Raw genomic sequence first — 19,381 nt, 5'->3', positions numbered from 1 at the left:
TATGCCGCGTACACATGAGCGGATTTTCCGTCGGAAAAATCTTGGATGGTTTTCCGCCCAAGCTTGCCTTGCATACACACGGTCACACAAAACTTCGCTGAACTTTCATCCGTCAAGAACGCAGTGACATACAACACTACGACGAGCTGAGAAAATGAAGTTCAATGCTTCTGAGCATGCGTCGAATTGTTTCCAAGCATGCGTAGGAATTTTGCGCGTCGGAATTGGTACAGACGTTCAGAATTTTCCGATCAAAACTTTTTCCGACCGAAAAATTGAGAACCTGCTCTCAATCTTTTGCTGACTGGAATTACGCCAGCAAATGTCCGATGGAGCATACACACGGTCGCATTTTCCAACCAAAAGCTCTCATCGGACTTTTGCTGGCGGAATTTCTGATCGCGTGTACACGGCATTACACCCCCTTTCAGTCCATGCAATTCAGCATCAGGTTTTCAGTGCTTTCATACTTAGAAACACCCACAGTAGAAAGAACCACAAAAATTACCACATTTTGGAGTAAACACTTAAAGTTATTGTAGCCAAGTGCAGCAGACTACCCACTCATCCCCAATCCCCAACCTCCGAGCAGTGACTGCCCCAGAGGAGGAGTGCTGTCTCTGAGTGCAGAGGGGGATGTGTGTTTAAGCCTACTTTTTCCTTTCATCTCCCCCACTGCTGTAGACTGAATGAGCTGCTTCCCCCTGCTCCCCTCTCCAGTGACTGAGGCTATGTAGCCAGTTTTTTTTTTCCTCACTAACTGCTAGCTGTGTGTTGTCTGCTCACTCTTGCCCTCCCCTCTCCCTTCTGGTGGTGTAGAAGTGGACCCAATCAGAGCGTGGGAGAGCAAGAGCCAATAGGAGTGTCTGAGAGGACTTGCATGCAGACAAGGATTATGAGAGCGGCATGCACAACTATGGAGGTTAATGTCTGCTGGACTTCAATTCCCACTGATCTAGATCGCAGCCAGTCCAGCAAGGTGAGAGAAGCATGCGGACCAATAATCAGGGTCTGTGCCCTCAGCCTAAGGAACCAGAGCCAAGGAGGGAAGCCAAGCAGACCTGCTGCTGTGTCTGTCCACACACATTGGACAGAGAGAACAAACCTGCATTCTGTGTCTACTAAAGCCGCCCCAGAGACTGAGCTGGAGTGGGAGTCTCGCTGCATCTTCAGAACTGGAGCAGAGAGACTGCACCTTGTTGGACCTGACTCCTGGAACCTGCTGATCACCAAGCCTTTGGGACTAGACCAGTCGCCCGCCAGGAAGTAGTGCGCTGAAGTACACATCCTAAACAACTGCCACATACTACTAACCCAAATAGAGACTGCTCCTACTTAGCCTATTTCCCATCACCTACCCACACTCCACCTAAAGAAGGGCCCCACCGAAAGCCGGCCAACGTTCATCATCAGACACCAGGTACTTTCAGCCACTTACAGGGTACCCCCACATTAGAAATGCTTACACCCGCCCACCCACCTTAGGGACTGCATACATAGCCTGAGCACACAGACTTTGTTTCTTACATTGGTTGACACTGTTTCAGAGACTCTAGTTGCATCTGTTATAGCTTTGAAACAAAAAGGGGGGGGGGGGGGGTTTCGGCGCTCCGCAACATGTGATGTCTAAGGCAAATAGTACAATGGTAGCTATAATAGCACATTAAAATATGGCAGGTAAATTCTAGAATGAGGAGACAGCCATCCTCAGAGGGTGTCCATTACCTCTGTTGATAATCAATGTTGAAAAAAGGAGGGGCGTGGAGGCGCCAACTGTAGTAACTTTTATTTTTGCATAAACAAGCTACTACAGTTGACGCCTCCACACCCCTCCTTTTTTTCAACATCTGTTATAGCTTTAACCTTGCTGTAGTTGATGTACGTGTGGGTGTTTTATGACAATTTTTCTTTATTATAGTGTATGCAAGTCTGGGTGATTATTGTTTATTGATTTATAGCTCATTTGTTTGCATGGCCACAATACATTTAGTTATTCTTTCACCAGGCTGTCTGTGGTCTAATTTCTGTGCCTTAATATATAGTGCTAGCATACTAACACTTAAACCACATACAGTATCTCACAAAAGTGAGTACAACCCCTCACATTTTTATAAATATTTTATTATATCTTTTCATGTGACAACACTGAAGAAATTACACTTTGCTACAATGTAAAGTAGTGAGTGCTCAGCTTGTATAACAATGTCAATTTGCTGTCCCCTCAAAATAACGCACAGCCATTGATGTCTAAACCGCTGGCAACAAATGGGAGTCCCCCTTTAAGAGAAAATGTCCAAATTGAGAACAAAGTGTCAATATTTTGTGTGGTCACCAGTATATTCCAGCACTGCCTTAAAGTGATTGTAAGCCTACGTTTTTTTTTTTTTTTTTTTTTAATATCAAACATATCATATTTACCTCCACTGTGCAGTTCGTTTAGCACAGTGTGGCCCAAACCTCGTCTTCTGGGGTCCCCCTGGCAGCACTCGTGGCTCCTCCTCGCATCGGTAAACCCCCTGTGAAAAGTGCTATACCTGGGGGTTACATTGCGGGCACACTCCCGAGTCCAGCATTTGTGTGCATAGACACATAATGCTGGACTCGGCCCCGCCCCCCAGCACCCACGTCATTGGATTTGATTGACAGCAGCGGGAGCCAATAGCTGCGCTGCGATCAATCTATCCAATCAAGAGCCGAGAACCCCAGGCAGAGAAGGTGAGCGCGTCTCCGCCGAGGGAATGAACGGGCTCAGGTGAGTAAAACGGGGGCCTGGTCAGAGTCATAAGTTTTTTTCACCTTAATGCATAGCATTAAGGTGAAAAAACACGAGTGTTTACAATCCCTTTAACCCTCTTGGGCATGGAGTTCACCAGAGCTTCACAGGTTGCCACTGGAGTCCTCTTCCACTCCTCCATGACGACATCATGGAGCTGGTGGATGTTAGAGACCTTGCTCTCCTCCACCTGCAATATTTGAGGATGCCCCACAGATGCTCAATAGGGTTTAGGTCTGGAGACATGCTTGGAAAGTCCATCACCTTTACCCTCAGCTTTTTTAGCAAGGCACTGGTCATCTTGGAGGTGTGTTTGGGGTCATGTTGGAAAACTGCCCTGTGGCCCAGTCTCCGAAGAAAGGGGATTATGTTCTGCTTCAGTATGTCACAGTACATGTTGGCATTCATGGTTCCCTCAATGAACTGTAGCTCCCCAGTGCCAGCAGCATTCACGCAGCCCCAGGCCATGACACTCCCACCACAATGCTTGACTGTGGGCAAGACACACTTGTCTTTGTACTCCTCACCTGGTTGCCCCCACACACGGTTGACACCATCTGAACTAAATAAGTTTATCTTCGTCTCATCGGACCACAGGACGTGGTTTCAGTAATCCATGTCCTCAGTCTGCTTGTCTTCTGCAAACTGTTTGCGGGTTTTTTTGTGCGTCATCTTAAGAGGCTTAGTTCTGGGACGACTACCATGCAGACCAATTTGATGCAGTGTGCGGCGTATGGTCTGAGCACCGATGGGCTGACCCCCCCCCCACCCTTTTGACCTCTGCAGCAATGCTGGTAGCACTCATAAGTCTATTTCCCAAAGACAACCTCCGGATATAACACTGAGCATGTGCACTCAACTTCTTTGGTCTACCATGGCGAGGCCTGTTCTGAGTGGAACCTGTCCTGTTAAACCGCTATAGGGTCTTGGCCACCATGCTGCAGCTCAGTTTCAGGGTCTTGGCAATCTTCTTATAACCTAGACCATCTTTATGTAGAGCAACAATTCTTTTTTTCAGATCCTCAGAGAGTTCTTTGCCATGAGGTGCCATGTTAAATATTCAGTGACCAGTATGAGTGAGAGCGATAACACCAAAGTTATCCCACCTGCTCCCCATTCACACCTGAGACCTTGTAGCACTAATGAGTCGCATGACACCGGGGAGGGAAAATGGCTAATTGGGCCCAATTTGGACATTTTCACTTAGGGGTGTACTCACTTCTGTTGCCAGTGGTTTAGACATTATTGGCTGTGTGTTGAGTTATTTTGAGGGGACAGCAAATGTACACTGTTATACATGCTGCACACTCACTACTTTACATTGTAGCAAAGAGTCATTTCTTCAGTGTTGTCACATGAAAAGATATAATAAAATATTTTCAAAAATGTGAGGGGGGTACTCACTTTTGTGAGATACTGTAGGTGTAACAAATTTTTAGCCTATGACCAAGTCATGTCAGTGGGGACCGAGACGTTAAGAGAGTCGTGGCAAAACAAAGGACCCATCATCAACAGCGGCTGCTAAGGGGGTAAGCGCTACATATTTTTATTTTATATTTATTTTTTTAAGAGAGGGAGTCATGATGAACTGTATTTTGTTACCACATGTTTTCTGAAAAAAATGTGGAGAGAAGAAGGACAAAATTTTTTTTTTTTTTTTACCCAAATTGTCAATTCAATAGGATATTTTGGACACACAGTATGGGCGTACTTAGAAATTCACCTCAAAACACATTCTGCTACATACCATGTATGAAACTTTTTTAATGTTTGGACTGAATATGTACCAGACATTGCATGTTTTATGTCACAAAAATAAACCAATTGTATCAAAATGGTTGCCTCTGGACAAGTGGTCGCAGAATACAGCTTAGTAAGGTCAAAGAATCCTTGGTCAAGAATGGATGCTCCAAAGCACTGCTGGATGGAAGAAAAAGTTCAAATGATTTATGATTATAACATTCTGCATTAAATGAAAAGCATTTCCAAAAACCTATTCCCTAACACAATGGTAAACCTCTCATAAATATCTTAAGCTGTATGACAATAAACATAGAAAGAGTGGGTATACATACTTATTGTGTGTTGTGACAGACAAATATGTGTTCACAGGTCTATCATTGCTCGTAGTATGGATGAAACTGTAGGATGTGTTTTATGGTAGAAAGACATTTCAAATTAATTTACCTTTGCAAGAGATTGTACAATGGGATTTTGCATTATTCCCTTCAAGAATATAATATCAATTTCTTCTGCCCCCGTTGAAGAGGGCAGATCAGTCAGTTTCTCCAAAACTTGCTGCATCTCTGTAAGAAAACAAAATACATTACATTAAAGAAGTTTTATGGCCACAGCATACACTTTTATTTTATAACATTAGCACTGTAACAGTAATAAAAAAAATCTGTTATTTTTAACGAGCCAATAGAAGCTCACGTCCTTTTACGTAATGAGTTCTGCCTGTCTGCTGGTCATCTCTTTCCACAATGTCCTGGATAATTTGCAGCTTCTCTTCTGTTCGTTCCTTTGGATTAGATTTGATTTCTAAAGACTACTTATCCTATACTCCCTTGCAAGCTGTGATTCCTCACCTGAATGTCTCTTGAAACCCCCTCTCTGCACCTATGCAGTACAGAATGCAGGCTTTTTGAATTCTGTGAAATGTGGACATTAATGGTACCATACAGACGCTTGAAAAGCAGGTAATAAGAAATTAAATTTTATTCAGTTTAACAATATATTAACCACTTGCTTACTGGGCACTTAAACCCCCTTCCTGCCCAGACCAATTTTCAGCTTTCAGCGCTGTCACGATTTGAATGACAATTACGCGGTCATGCTACAGTTTACCCAAATTAAATTTTTATCATTTTTTTCACACAGATAGAGCTTTCTTTTGATGGCATTAAATTGCTGCTGGGTTTTTTAGTTTTTGCTAAATAAAACAAAGAGGGACTGAAATTTTGAAAAAAAAAATAACAAAACTGTTTCACAGTTTGTTATAAAATTTTGAAAATAGGTCATTTTTCTCCTTCACTGATGTGCACTGATAGGCTGTGCTGATGGGCACTGATACGCACTGATGAGGCGGCACTGATAAGTGATACGGATAGGCAGCACTGATTATTAGACACTGATGGGCATTGCTTGGCAGCACTGGTGGGCATTGATGGGTGGCACTGGTAGGTGGGCACAGGCAAGCGACACTGGTAGGCACAGCCGCGGCTTTCTGAGTGAGGGACCGATGTCCCTCTGACCGAAGCTGACAGCGTGAGGAAAAAAAAAATACGAATTACAGAGCTTCTGTTTACATCACCTGATCAGCCGCCATTGGCTGACAGCTGATCACGCGGTAAGGGGCCAGGATCGACCCCTTACTCGGGATCTCTGATCAGCAGAGTCTCAGATTCTGTGATCACAGAGCACGTCGCGCAGACTGTTCTTGCTCGGGAGGACGTCCATGGATGCCCTCCCGGCAATTAAGACCAGCGCTGCAGCCGTCTTTTGGCTACAGCGCGGGCAGCAAGTAGTTAAAAAACATACATAGTTTATTTGTAAATAAAAAGGCTCTGTAGAATGTCTTGGGTGCAACTGTAGGTATTAAATTTACCAGTTTACCCGGTATTGACTGTATTTAGTGTGCTCAACATGTTTCGCGGGACAATATATCGCTTATGTATGACGTTTACTGAGCAAATTTTGACAAATCATACAAAGAATAAAAGAAAAACTCAAAATTAGTCATAACAAAGTAGGGTACATTGTGTCATTTTTCAAAAGAGAATAAAAAACAATAATATAGCATGTATGGTGTCGCTCCCCCATAGGCCACCTTACCCAGAGTAAAATCATGTAGAGCAGTCCAGAGGACATAGGTCCGCCCCGCCCAGCGTTATATTATTTTTTTTTGTTATTTTCTTTTGCAAAATGACTCTATATACCCTACTTTGTTTTTTGTTAGGACCAATTTGTGTTTTTCTTTTATTAGTAGAGCTGCATGATTCTGGCTAAAATGAGAATCGCGATTTTTTTGCTTAGAAGATAGATCACGATTCTCTCACGGCGTAACATCATCTTTCACATTAAACAAAATAATTGGGCTAACTTTACTGTTTCGTTTTTTTTTTTAATTCATTGAAGTGTATTTTTCCCAAAGAATTGGGTTTGAAAAACCACTGTGCAAATACAGTGTGACATAAAATATTGCAACAATCGCCATTTTATTCCCTAGGGCCTCTGCTAAAAAATATATATATAATTTTTGGGGGTTCCAAGTAATTTTCTAGCAAAAAGAAAATCTGATTTTAACTGTAAAAAACAAGTGTCAGAAAAAGGTTTAGACTTTAAGTGGTTAAACTTGCTGCATATTCACACAGAAGTTTTAGGCCCCTTTCACACGGACGGGTAGAATGGTACTTTTATCTGCAGATTTTCTAGATTTCTACCGCAGCTAAAAGCACACAATGCTTCCCTATGGGCCCATTCACACACTACGTTTAGCTGCGATTTCGTTACATGCGGTTCCGTGCGGATAGAAAAAATAGAATTGACTGCATCCAGGAGTGATTTAGCGCAGCTATCTGCACATAACTGCAGGTAATCGCAGTGTAACTTTCTCCTGCAGATAGCAGCGGCAACAAGGAAAGAAAAGCAACAGGAAGCACATCAGAAATGGCAAGAATGTTCCAAACGCAGCTAAACGCAGCCGCATGTAAACGCACGTAAATGCAGGTAATCTCACTGTACAAATTTACTTGACTTCATTATAAATATAGATAAAAAAAAAAAAAAAAAAAAACACACACACCCACCCAGAATAGTGTGTTGTCCTTGCTCTACATGCTTTCAAGGAAACAGGTTAGCTAAACATGGAGCCAGCTGTCTAACATTTTACCAGCCAGGCTGCTATAAATTGAACTTGCGGTCATTGTTATTATGAAAAATGGGCACAAGGCTCTTATAATTCCCAGTAAAAGTAGTAACTTTGCTCTTGCCTCAACACTCTGGGCCATCTGTTTTGAACAAGTATGCAGATAAGGACTTTTGACTTTCTTTGAAGCCCAACTGCAGGCAACTAAAAAAATTATAGGGGGAACAATAAAAGGAAGATTTACCTAACCACCTAAAAATCAGCCCCCCCCCCCCTATCCTGGCCAGACTATTTTAGCTTTCAGCGCTGTCACACTTTGGCAATTACTCATGCAACACTGTACCCAAATAAAAATTGTATCTTTTTTTGAGACAAAAAGAGCTTTCTTTTGGTGGTATTTAATCAGCAGTTTACACACACACACGCATTTAAAAAAATTGATCAATCCTGATCTAAATGACTGTTTGCTGACCATGTCTCAAATGATAGGCAAAGGATCAGTCCTCACAACAGGCAGAAACGTGGTTAACAGGCCACGGTTAGTACAGGCAGAGACAACGCTGCATTGGTGTGGCAGTGATCAGGAACAATGTTGCAGTCTTGCACTGATCCAGTAACACTGGGGACTAGTGTGAAAGAAATCAGGAACACTGTTACTGACTTTTACACTGGTCAGATGACAATGGGACAACAATCAGTGTCACCATTCTTAGCTTACACTGGTGGGTGACAATGCGACTAGTGTGGCAGTGATAAGGAACACTGTTGCTGGCATACACTGGTATGGGGACACTGGGACTGGTGTGGTGTTGATCAGGGACAATATGACTGGTGTGGTGGTGATCAGGGACACCGACTAGCAGCACTGGTCAGATTGTACTGCTGTGGCAGTGAACAGAGACAATGGCTGGCAGCACTGACCTACAGTGATATCAGTGCAGCCAGCTATTGTATATGATCTCCCCCATAGCAGTACAATGTCACCATAGTGACATTGCACTTGCTCTGGTAAAAGACCGTATAAAAAAAAAAAAAAAAAAAAAGTATTTTCTTTACATACAGTATACTGTCAGAGTAGTTCACTATAGTGACGCTGAACTACTCTGGGGAGGTGCTCAGAATCCTTTTTTTTTACACTATGATTGCTTATTACAGTAAAGATCACTGCATAAAGAATCATTTACACAGTGTAACAGAATCCATAATACCATTGTTTACTATTGTGGCAGCTGTGATTGGCCACAGCCATCACGTGGTGCAGGGCCAATCACAGAGATCAAAGTAGTAAGCAATGACATCATGAATGATAGCCATTATGTAATACTGAGCATGTGATTGCTGTGCTGGGCACAGCCCCACTGCAAGGGATCATTTTAAATTTCCTGAAGTTGGGTTTGGAGTCACTTGATCTGAAATATGCAAGTAGCTCAGTAAAGTCAAAGTATTAAAGCCAATGTTTCAGAATAACTGCCAGTCAACTAGCATTTTTTGCATCCACAGATACTAAACAAAATGAGCAAAAACAACATCTTACCTCAGCTTTGAGAGTTGTTATCACAGGCCCAGGCCAGTGTAAATAATGTTCCATTTATATTTTGCTTGTGTGCAGTCTGCACTGTAACATGCAATAAGGAGATTGCGAACAGGCAGCGCCTGTATGAACTTAGCAACAATGTAGAGAGCATGTCTCCAGAACATGACTGAACAAGAAAAACATCCCTTTAGAGAAGCAATGTTTTCTTCAATTAGAGGTCTGGAATCACATGGGGTGGCAAATGGTATTACTTCATACAGGGGCTGCAGTTTGTGACCATCAGTGATTGCATAAGTGCATTGCAGCATGCAGTTTACGGTCTGCGAATCAAAACTTTAGGAGGCAGATGGCCTTCTTGTTCTCATTCCATGTCTGTGCCTTTAGAGCAGATACAGACAGGATTGTAGCAATTAAAGTATATGGGTATAAATGAAACGATGCTTGGTGTAATCTAAAACATTAAAAGAGCCAAAGTGTAATACAGCTATGTTTTAAGATCACTGGGAGTTGTACTGTATCTTTGCTCTCCCCATCTTTGATAGCCGAGACATGCTGAGGAAGAGCGAACCTACTTCTGTGTCTTTTTTTTAAATGGTTTTTACTACTCTTGAAATTATGGCATTTTACTATGCAGTCAGCCAAGATAAAATGTTGCTTCTTTTTTTTTTTTTACTTGCCAAAATATTCGTTCACTGAAAAAGGGAACACACATTACTGTGTATGTCTGCATTGACGTTAGATTTCTCATTTAGCTCTACTCTCTCTACCCCACCAGGAAAAGTGTCTCAACATCATAAAGACAATTTAAGAGCAGTGGATGTCCCTGGCCACCCATAATATAATTTACTTACAGTATTATAAACTTCTAAAACACAAACCAAGAGCCATACAACATTTAACTTTTCCATTTACAAACATTATAAGTGAATTACTGAAACATGATTCTACTTTGCCTCTAAATAAAAATAGAACAAGTTTAACAGATAAATGTTAAAGTGATTGTAAAGTCTTGTTTTAAAAATAAATAAAATAAACATGTTATACTTACCTGCTCTGTGCAGTTGGTTTTGCACAGGGCAGCCTGGATCCTCCTCTTCTCTGGTCCCTCTTCGCTGCTTGCCGAGTCACAGGTCAGTGTGTCCCGCCCTGGCCCTGTCCCCTCTATCTTCTGATTGGCTAACTGATTTTGACAGGCTCAAGAGCCAAAGGCACCACTGCTGTGTCTCAGGCAATCAGGAGGAGAGTCCAAGATACTCGTGGCCTTTGCTGAGGGCTCAGGCAAGTAATTAGAAGGTGCTGGGGGAGGGGGGCGCTACAAACACAGGTTTTTTTTTTTTTTTTAATCCTAATGCATAAAATGCAATAAGATAAAAAAAAAAAAAAACGTCTGTCTTTACAACAATGCACTCTTCTGCCCTCAGGCATGAGATGACTGGTAACTGATATGGTCTGATTAAAGAGAACAATCATAAAATCTATGGGTAGCAGCATTTAGCCACCGCCAGAAGAGCTACCATCAGTCAGGCTGAATTTGTTTTTCCTCAGATATGCTTGACAGTTGGGGTGCTTGGCCTCTACCACCACTTGATATTTGTACATTAGCATGCACATTCAGGTAAAATTAACATGCATGCCTATGGATTGTTTACACAAATGGCTATTTAGTGGTTGGAGCATCCTTGCTTGAGCCATGCTGCCAAACCGAGCGCCTATAATCAACGTAATAAATGCTCAACTATGCATACCAATTAGAGTTTGATTTATTCATCCCTTTACTGTCGTTGGTTTCCTGCCATTTTGCACATCAGATGGCCATACTAATATCAGTTTTTCAACATGCAAAAGATAAAATGTAAAGTGGAGTTCCGGACATTGTTTATTTTCCAGATAAAAGTACCTCTGGTATAGTCATGGCTTGTTAATTTATTATTTATTATTTTTTCCTCTTCTGTGCGGCCATCTAGAGTGTGGGCATGTGAAGCTGCTGTGTCTGTCTTCCAGGATTCTGTGCATGCTGGCTACCCAGCATGCACCTCCCAACCTCAGGCATATGCAGTGCGATATCGGCTGGCTCCACTGCATGTCGGCCGGGTTTCCATAGCGATGGCAGCGATGCTTCCAGCCGGTGATGACCATTGACTCCTGGGATTGAGGACACTAATCGTCCCAGGAGTCAATGCGACGCCGGAAACGACGTACCTCGCCGCAGCGAGGGACACAGGAAGAAAAAAAAATGTATTAAAAAAAAGAAGGTAAATCGAAGGGGAAAAAACTGCCAATACGTTTTTAGCTTGCAAAAAAGATCTGCATGGGGCAAAGTTTTTAATGTAGGTGGAACTCCACTTTAAAGACATGAATACTTGCTAAAGATTAAAAGAACAGTACAAGCAACTTTGTATATTTGATGTTCGATGAATGTTGATTAAAATACTTTGGGACTAAAAGCTACATTAAAATTATTAGTGCTCAGGGCGGAGCCGAACCAGGCATGTGAGCAGAGCTGCTTCACAAAGCTCCCTGAATCTACCCTGTCACTGATCCTTTCCCTAGCGGGCTACTGTGCCAAGCTGCATAGTATTCTGAATCCAGCGATACCATTCTTCCCTTGAATTTTGGCATCATGGCCGGTAAAAACAAGAAAGAAATCAGCGGCCGCAGGTCAAAATGGTGTGGCTGCAGGTCTCCTTCAAAGGACATCACGTGGCACAGAGAAGTCTAAAGAACATGGAGACAGAGCTGGTAGGTCTTCCTCTAGACCAGAGGGGAGAGTCAACCCAGGGGACATACTATTTTATACAAAAAAGCTGTCCGAAGTGCAGGGACAGAGCTCCATAGGGGAGACAGCAAGCGCTGCTGCTCTCCAGTCAGACACAAGGCAGGAGCCAGAGCTGGGAGACGATGCCATCTCTCATCCTGACACAGCACAGAGAACAGACTCTGAGGAGTTTACAAGAAGGGGAAGAGCAGCCTACACTCAGCCAGATATTGTGGGCAGTAAATTAGTGCACTATTTCAGTTAATACAGTGAAAGACAGATCAGGTAGTTTAACAGAGTAAGTTCCTCTCATGAGGCAAGACATGCAAAAAAAAAAAATTAGAGAGAAGACAACAGCTGCTGAAAGTCACATAAGTGACCTGGAGGACAAGTTGCCTCCTCTAATGGCTGAAACACACTCCACCACCTGTTTAGCGCAGGAAAACCAGGACAAGACTGATGACATTGAGAACAGGCTTTGGTGGAATAATGTCCGTATTGTGAGGTTGCCTGAGAAAGTTGAGGGCAGGGATCCCACGGCCTTTATTGATCACTGGCTTCTGGAACTCTTTGGCAAAGATGCCTTTACCCCATTATTTGCAGTCGAGAGGGCACATCGTGTTCCCACCAGAGCCCTACCTGGCAATTCACCCAGACCTTTTCTTGCCCATCTTCTACACTACCGAGACAGGGAGAGAAGTGTTACAACTAGCACGAGAACGACGCACTATGCAATATAATGGAGCTTGGGCCTCCTACCCCGACTTCTCTCCCGAGGTACAACGCAAGCTAGCAAAATTCTTTGAAGTTAAGCAATGTCTAGAACGCTTAAAAATGACCCTATGCCATGCTCTACCCGGCTAGACTCAGAGTGAGTGCCAGAGGTCAGACGCACTTCAACACTGCTGGGGAGGCTGCGGAATGGATGGATGCCCACAGTCGCTGAGAGCCTACAGTGTTGATAAAGCAGATGCCTGACCACTACTATGTGGCGAAGTAGCATAAGATTTATACTGAAGCCTGTATGCCCCTGCCAGGAAGTGGAATGTTTTCGTGTTTCACAAGTCTGCTCCTAACACGTTACCTAAAATGTGTTCGCGGAAATGGTTAATACAATGCGTTCAATCTCAAGATGACAACTGGGAGGGGCCTGAGAGAGGTCCCAGCAGATGGGAGGAAAAGCCTATCTCCAGGATGGCACGGGATCGTGCCAGGAGGTTACTTTCCTATGTTTACAGTTGCAAGGCACAGTTGTGCCTTTGTGGTTTGCTGTTGACTTTTTCATTTCCTTTTGTTTCCAGAGAATTCCTGAAACTGTGTGCATCGGACGGCTCCTGATGTACCTGGTTCTTTGAGATGAGCCCTGCTTGCATCCCTGTTTGGATGCTGTTGCTCTCACACAGGTCAGTGTACGTACTACCTAAATTAATACCATATGGTGGAGGTCCCAATTATATCCTGGAACGTTAGAGGCCTAGCCAACCCTGTAAAGAGAGCTATGGTTAACTCTGCCCTACATAGGTACCAACCTATTATTGTGGGGCTGCAAGAAACACACCTTACAAGAGAGATGCTATGCTGCATTCGCTACACCTGGGCAGGTCATGGCTACCATTCTGGGATACTTCTTATTCCAGGGGGGTTTCAGGACTTATCCATAAATGGTAACATTTATTCTAGATAAACCTGACGTCCCTCTGTTTATTGTAGGAGACTTTAGTGGGATTCTAGACCCTACCATAGATAAGCACCCTCCATCTCTTCAGAACTCGACCCCAAGGGGTACGACTTTATCCAGGTTCCTGGACAAGATGGTCTGATCTGTGGTGTCTTCGCAATCCTGATGTTAAATTGTTTTCTTGCTTTTCTAAGACGTACGGAGTTCTTTCCAGGATAGATGTGTGTGAGGTCGCCACAGGCCGTTTCCCTAGCACCTCGTGCTCAATATGACCCAAGAGGGATATCTGACCATTCTCCACTGATTCTGTGGATATCGGCTAAGCCATGCATGAATCTGCTGAGAGCTCCATGGCCTTTAAATGCTTTCTGGTTAAATTTATTACCGCAGGGTAGCAATATTGCGCAACAAATTATGCATTTTTTTGTGGATAATAACTTGCATGAGGACCTGCTGGTTATGTGGGACACTTTAAAATGTTTACAAGGGGCGTTTATCTCTACAATTAATAACATTAAAACCACTACGAAGCAGCATGAGGTACAGTTGGCTCAACATGTTCTGAGGGTAGAGCAGGAATACATATTGCATTTCCTGATAACTCAAGGGCGAATTGGCTATCAGCCCAAGATGCCTTGACTCATCTGATCCAATTTAAGGCGGAGAAAAAGATTTTTCGCTAAAGCCACTTTTTTTTGAGGAGGGGGAGCAGACTGGTCGGCTCCTAGCTAAAATAGTGAATACCAGGCTGCAGCACCAGCCATAGGGGCCCTGAGACTGCCGGATGGCCATTTTGCTAATACACCTGACACTGTAATGGATTAATTAGTCCGTTATTATACAGATCTGTATGCATCTAAGGTATCCTTTCCCTAAGCTGAAATAGATGACGACTATCTGCAAAGCATTTCTATGCCCCGACTTACTGATGCGCAGAGAACCCAGCTAGATGCCCCAATTACATTGGAGGAATTGCAGGAGGCGGCCAGTTCCTTCCCCGCATCCAAAGCGCCAGGGGATGATGGTCTCCCCATTGAAGTCTATCAGCAATATGTTGCCCTGCTTTTACCACAGTTGCTAAAGGTCTATAACTAGGCAAAGGATAGACACTAATTGCCTCTATGTCCAGAGCATGTTTTATTTTACTTCTAAAACCTGACAAACCGTCCACTGCACCTAACTCTAACCGCCCAATTTTCTCCAGACATCAAAATATTGGCCAGGGTGCTGGCTCGCAGGTTGAATAAAGTGATCTCTAGTATAATCCATCCTGACCAGGTGGGCTTCATGCCCAACAAGTCCACAGCGGTGAACCTAAGACGCTTGTACCTTAAACATGCAGACTCCAGCTGAGAATGAGGGTAACAGAATTTTGCTGTCACTAGATGCCCACAAAGCCTTTAACAGTGTGGAGTGTCCGTTTCTGTGGGCAGTCTTAGCTAAATTTGGCTTTGGGGGATGGTTTTATATCCTGGGTACGCCTTCTAGATTACCACCCTCAGGGGGGACGGCTGTCTCCTGTATTTGAATTAGGCAGGGGTACCAGACAGGGATGCTCACTATCTCCTCTTCTCTTTGCACTGGCTATAGAGCCTTTGGCAACCCGTATTCGGGCTGATGCCATTGTAGGATTTAGATTGGCTCCAGGGAAGAGAAAATTATATTATATGCTGACGATATGCTGTTATTGTTGGGTGACTCTGACCACTAATTGCGCAAAGTTATGCATACTATACAATACTATGGCAAATACTCTGGTCTTACCATTAATTGGACAAAATCACCTCTGTTGCAGATGGATTCTGCACTTAACCCCCAATTAGCATAATTTTGTCCTGTCCGGGTTGTCTCAGCATTTAAATATCTGGGGATTATTGTCACCAGAGACTTAACAGATTACTGCAAGTTAAATATTTTATCTCTTCTCTCTAGATTTCGAGATAGGGTGAAGGTATGGTCCAAACTGTGGCTTTCAATAACCGGCAGAGCAAATCTGATTAAGATAATGATGCCCCAGCTGCTAGATTATCTTCACAACAACTCAGTAGTTATCCCATTGCGTATATTCAGGGTGGTCAACTCTATATTTCGCTCCCTGTTATGGAAGGGTGGAAATGCTAGGATCAAGCTGGAGCAATTGCAGAGGGCAAAGGATGGGGGAGGGGGGTAGCTTTCCCCAACCCATGGCTTTACTATTTAGCCTCTCAGCTACAGCATCTAGTGGGGGGGCTTTGGATACCTGCTACCCTCTGTGAAGAGGAAATTGAGGATTCCACGTTATATATAATGGTGCACTTTTGTAGGGCTGGAACGCTGACTGAGGGACTAGAAGCACAACTATTTTCTAAGCCCAACAGGCAATATCCTACTTATGGGCTTATTCACAAAATACGGTCGAAGGTTAAGCAATTGAAAAAAGTTACAGTTCTATTTGGAATAATCAGTTGTATACTGAACTGGCCCAAATCAACCATATGGCTAGGTGGCGAGAATTGGGAATCACACATCTCCAACACATTTTTGAGAATGGCAAATTGCTGTCCTTTGCTTAGCTCCAGACTAAATATGAGGTTACACAAAACATGCATTTTTATTACCTTCAGCTGCAGCATGCTATTAGAGCCAAACATTCGTTAGAGTATCCGGCACTGTCCCCGACACCAATTTTTCACATGATGCAATCCTCATCTACTAAGGGCTTTATCTCCAGGTGTTATGCGATGCTCCTGACTATCTGGGGCAATACCCCAACTCTGCTATGACAAGGTGGGAAAGAGATATAGGGGATATCTCTGGTGATCACCGGGGGAAAGCCTTAGAGGCGGTGCGTTTATGCTCTTTGCATGCATCAAATAGACTGTCTCAATTATAAATCATATTGAGGGTACACCACACACCAGTTAAGCTACACACCATGGGTCTTCGTCCAGACCCTGCATGCTGTAGGGACTCTGGGGCAACCCTGTATATCTACTGTGGCGTTGCCAAAAACTTCACGGATACTGGGAATCAATATTGAGAATGATTAATAGTTCTCGCTCTACTGCTATACCTCTGGACCCTAAGCCCTGCCTTCTAGGAATACTGGAAGAGGTGCTGCAGGATAATCACCTTAGGGAGGCAGCTAGCAGGGCACTGTTCCAAGCCCAGACTTATTCTGCTGCATTGGATCTCCCAAACGGTACCAACACTGCAGATGTGGATAGACCAAATGGGCACAGTACATAGGTATGAAAAATGTATATATGCGCATAGAGGTAACCCGCACCAGTTTGACAGGGTATGGGGAATTGGTTGTCTGTGCCAGGCCTATCTCCAGTAGAATACTGGATAGATTATTACTGTGATGTGCCAGTAGACCATGTAAGTAAATCAATAACACTGGGGAACTACCCGGTAGGGTGATGGCGTTGACAAGATAATGTTCTCTTCTTGTTATGGTGCATGTGAGGTAAATGACTAGCTATAGCTATTCTGTATTGATAAATGTAATCAGATATGACTTTGTACTTATCGTAATTTGAGATGATATACTGTACATGGACAATCTGGAAAGTTTTCTATGTTTTTTGTGGTTTGTTGACTCTATTTAATAAACTTATACCCGATTCAAAAATTTTTTTATTAGTGCTCACTAGCACAAAGTTATCAAACCATCTACTAAATACAATTGATAAAAACTGTTGATGTAACTACAATTGTGCAAAAATGACTGAATGGTTTTGCAAGCAGCTTCCATAGTTTTCAGAGATGACAGAGATTAATATGACAACTCAATCATCACCAGGAGACTACATCACAGTAAGTAAAAGGATGAGATCAGTGGCAGCAATGGATAAAAAAAAAAAAAAAGAAAAAAAAAGGGAGGCATGCAATGCCCATTCACATCACAACGCTGTGCGATGTAAAGCATCTGAAGTGTTGCTTTAAACAATCCATTCAAAATTAATAGGCTGAAATCCACAGCAACATACGCTAAAGTAAGACAGGCTGCATTTTTAACACTGCACAATGAACAGGACACACACAGCACATGCATTTTGGAGACTATTTAGGGTTGGAATTCACAATGAATGGTATAGCATGTACGTGATGCACACACCACAGCTGGCTTGAGAAAAGGGGGCATGCCCCCAAAATGCATTGCCTTGACAACTAGGAACACAGAGTGATATACACGTACAACTCCCACAGCTTTAAAGTGGTTCTAAGGGCAGGTTTTCACCTTCATGCATTCCATGCAGTTCCCAGCAGCTCTTCCAGGTCTCTCTCTCCTCACAGCAGTGGGAGTCATTGGCTCTTGCTAATAGAAGTGTTGTGCGCTGCCACCTAGTTCCTAACTGACGTAAGGCTGCTGCTGTCACTATATGTGTTCCCACAAAATGGTGTGAAATAAAATAAACCGTGTGTGATAGCTCTGCCCAAATAATACTAAGCTGTACGTTTATTAAACTGAGAAGTTATTTTCTTAGTTCAGTTCTCGGCGGAAAATTATCTCCTCTGCAGCCGGTTTATTAAGCTGAGAACTTCAGTTCTCAGATGGAGAACAGAGAAGTTTTTCCTCTGAAAACGGCCGAGATCTGCGTGGGTGGGCTGCCTGTAATCTCGTGAGATAACAGTACAGCCAAGTTCAAAAGTGAAACTAAAGTTTAAAAGAACATACATACATACATATATATATATATTATTATTATTTAAGGTACTTATATAGCGCTGTCAATTTACGCAGCGCTTTACATATACATTGTACATTCACATCAGTCCCTACCCTCAAGGAGCTTACAATCTAAAGGTATATATATACACACACACATACATATACACACACACGTGCATATATATATATATATATATATATATATATATATATATATATATATATATATATATATATATATATATTCATTTTTAACCCACTGGTGCTGATATTAGGAAGAAAGAAGCCTTCTTCCTCTAACTCGTACCAGCTTCTCTCCCAGATTCTCCACCTCTGAGCTGGTGAATCTGGATGGGAGATATTTCAGTGTAAGGGCTGTGAGATCTTCAGATCTCACTTTCATAAACTGGCCATTTGTGACAGAACAGTCATGTACTGTGATGAGAATTGGAGTACACGTTCTCTGCTCCTCATCTCAGCTTCATAAAATGTCCAAGTGAAAGATGATGATTAAATAGAAAAAAAAAAAATATATATATATATATATATATATATATATATATATATATATATATATATATATATATATATATATTTGTAGAAAAAAGTCCCAACACTCCACACAGTAAGAGGTCAAATAGTGTGTCTTTATAAATAGAACCAATGCGTACTGCTCCTTAAATCCATTCAAGTGGTCCACCACATCAAAAAATGGTGCAACATCACCTAGTGAATTGCACGCTCACCTTAATATGAGACCCACAAAAGGGCGAACTAAGCGATAGAGATAGATAGATAGATAGATAGATAGATAGATAGATAGATAGATAGATAGATATTTTTTTTACATTTATTAAAAGCTGCGTTTATGGCAGGAGATCTTTGAGCTTTTATTTTTGTACGTTTATTCCCCAGTCTTGCATACATTGTAAAGGGGCATGTGAGGGGAGGGTGTACTGACTCATTTCTGCTGTCCATAGACAGCTTGAATTTTGGCCAATTACTGCTGAATCAGCTGAAATTCGAGCCGTGGGTGGCCCTGTCGGCACCACTTGACAAAATTTGATCTGATCAGTTTAGCGTGGATGGGGGACTGATGAAATCCTAACCTGTA

The 19,381-nt window shown here is 42.7% G+C and overlaps 1 protein-coding gene across 8 annotated transcripts in view; it reads right to left on the bottom strand.

Annotated features, from left to right (window-relative positions):
- The window catches only part of PALS2 (protein associated with LIN7 2, MAGUK p55 family member), a 387,134-nt gene that overhangs the window by 255,579 nt on the left and 112,174 nt on the right, over window positions 1-19,381 (bottom strand). For all 8 annotated transcript variants that reach the window (XM_073630119.1, XM_073630114.1, XM_073630115.1 and 5 more), the window contains one exon: window positions 4,961-5,079. In XM_073630119.1, the coding sequence (XP_073486220.1) occupies window positions 4,961-5,079 (119 nt within the window). The remainder of the gene's footprint in view (window positions 1-4,960; window positions 5,080-19,381) is intronic.

The sequence above is a fragment of the Aquarana catesbeiana genome, linkage group LG05, assembly GCF_042186555.1.
Source record: "Aquarana catesbeiana isolate 2022-GZ linkage group LG05, ASM4218655v1, whole genome shotgun sequence".
NCBI lineage: Eukaryota > Metazoa > Chordata > Amphibia > Anura > Ranidae > Aquarana > Aquarana catesbeiana.
The sequence above is the reverse complement of the archived record's forward strand: the minus strand, read 5'-3'. Positions and strand labels throughout refer to the sequence as shown.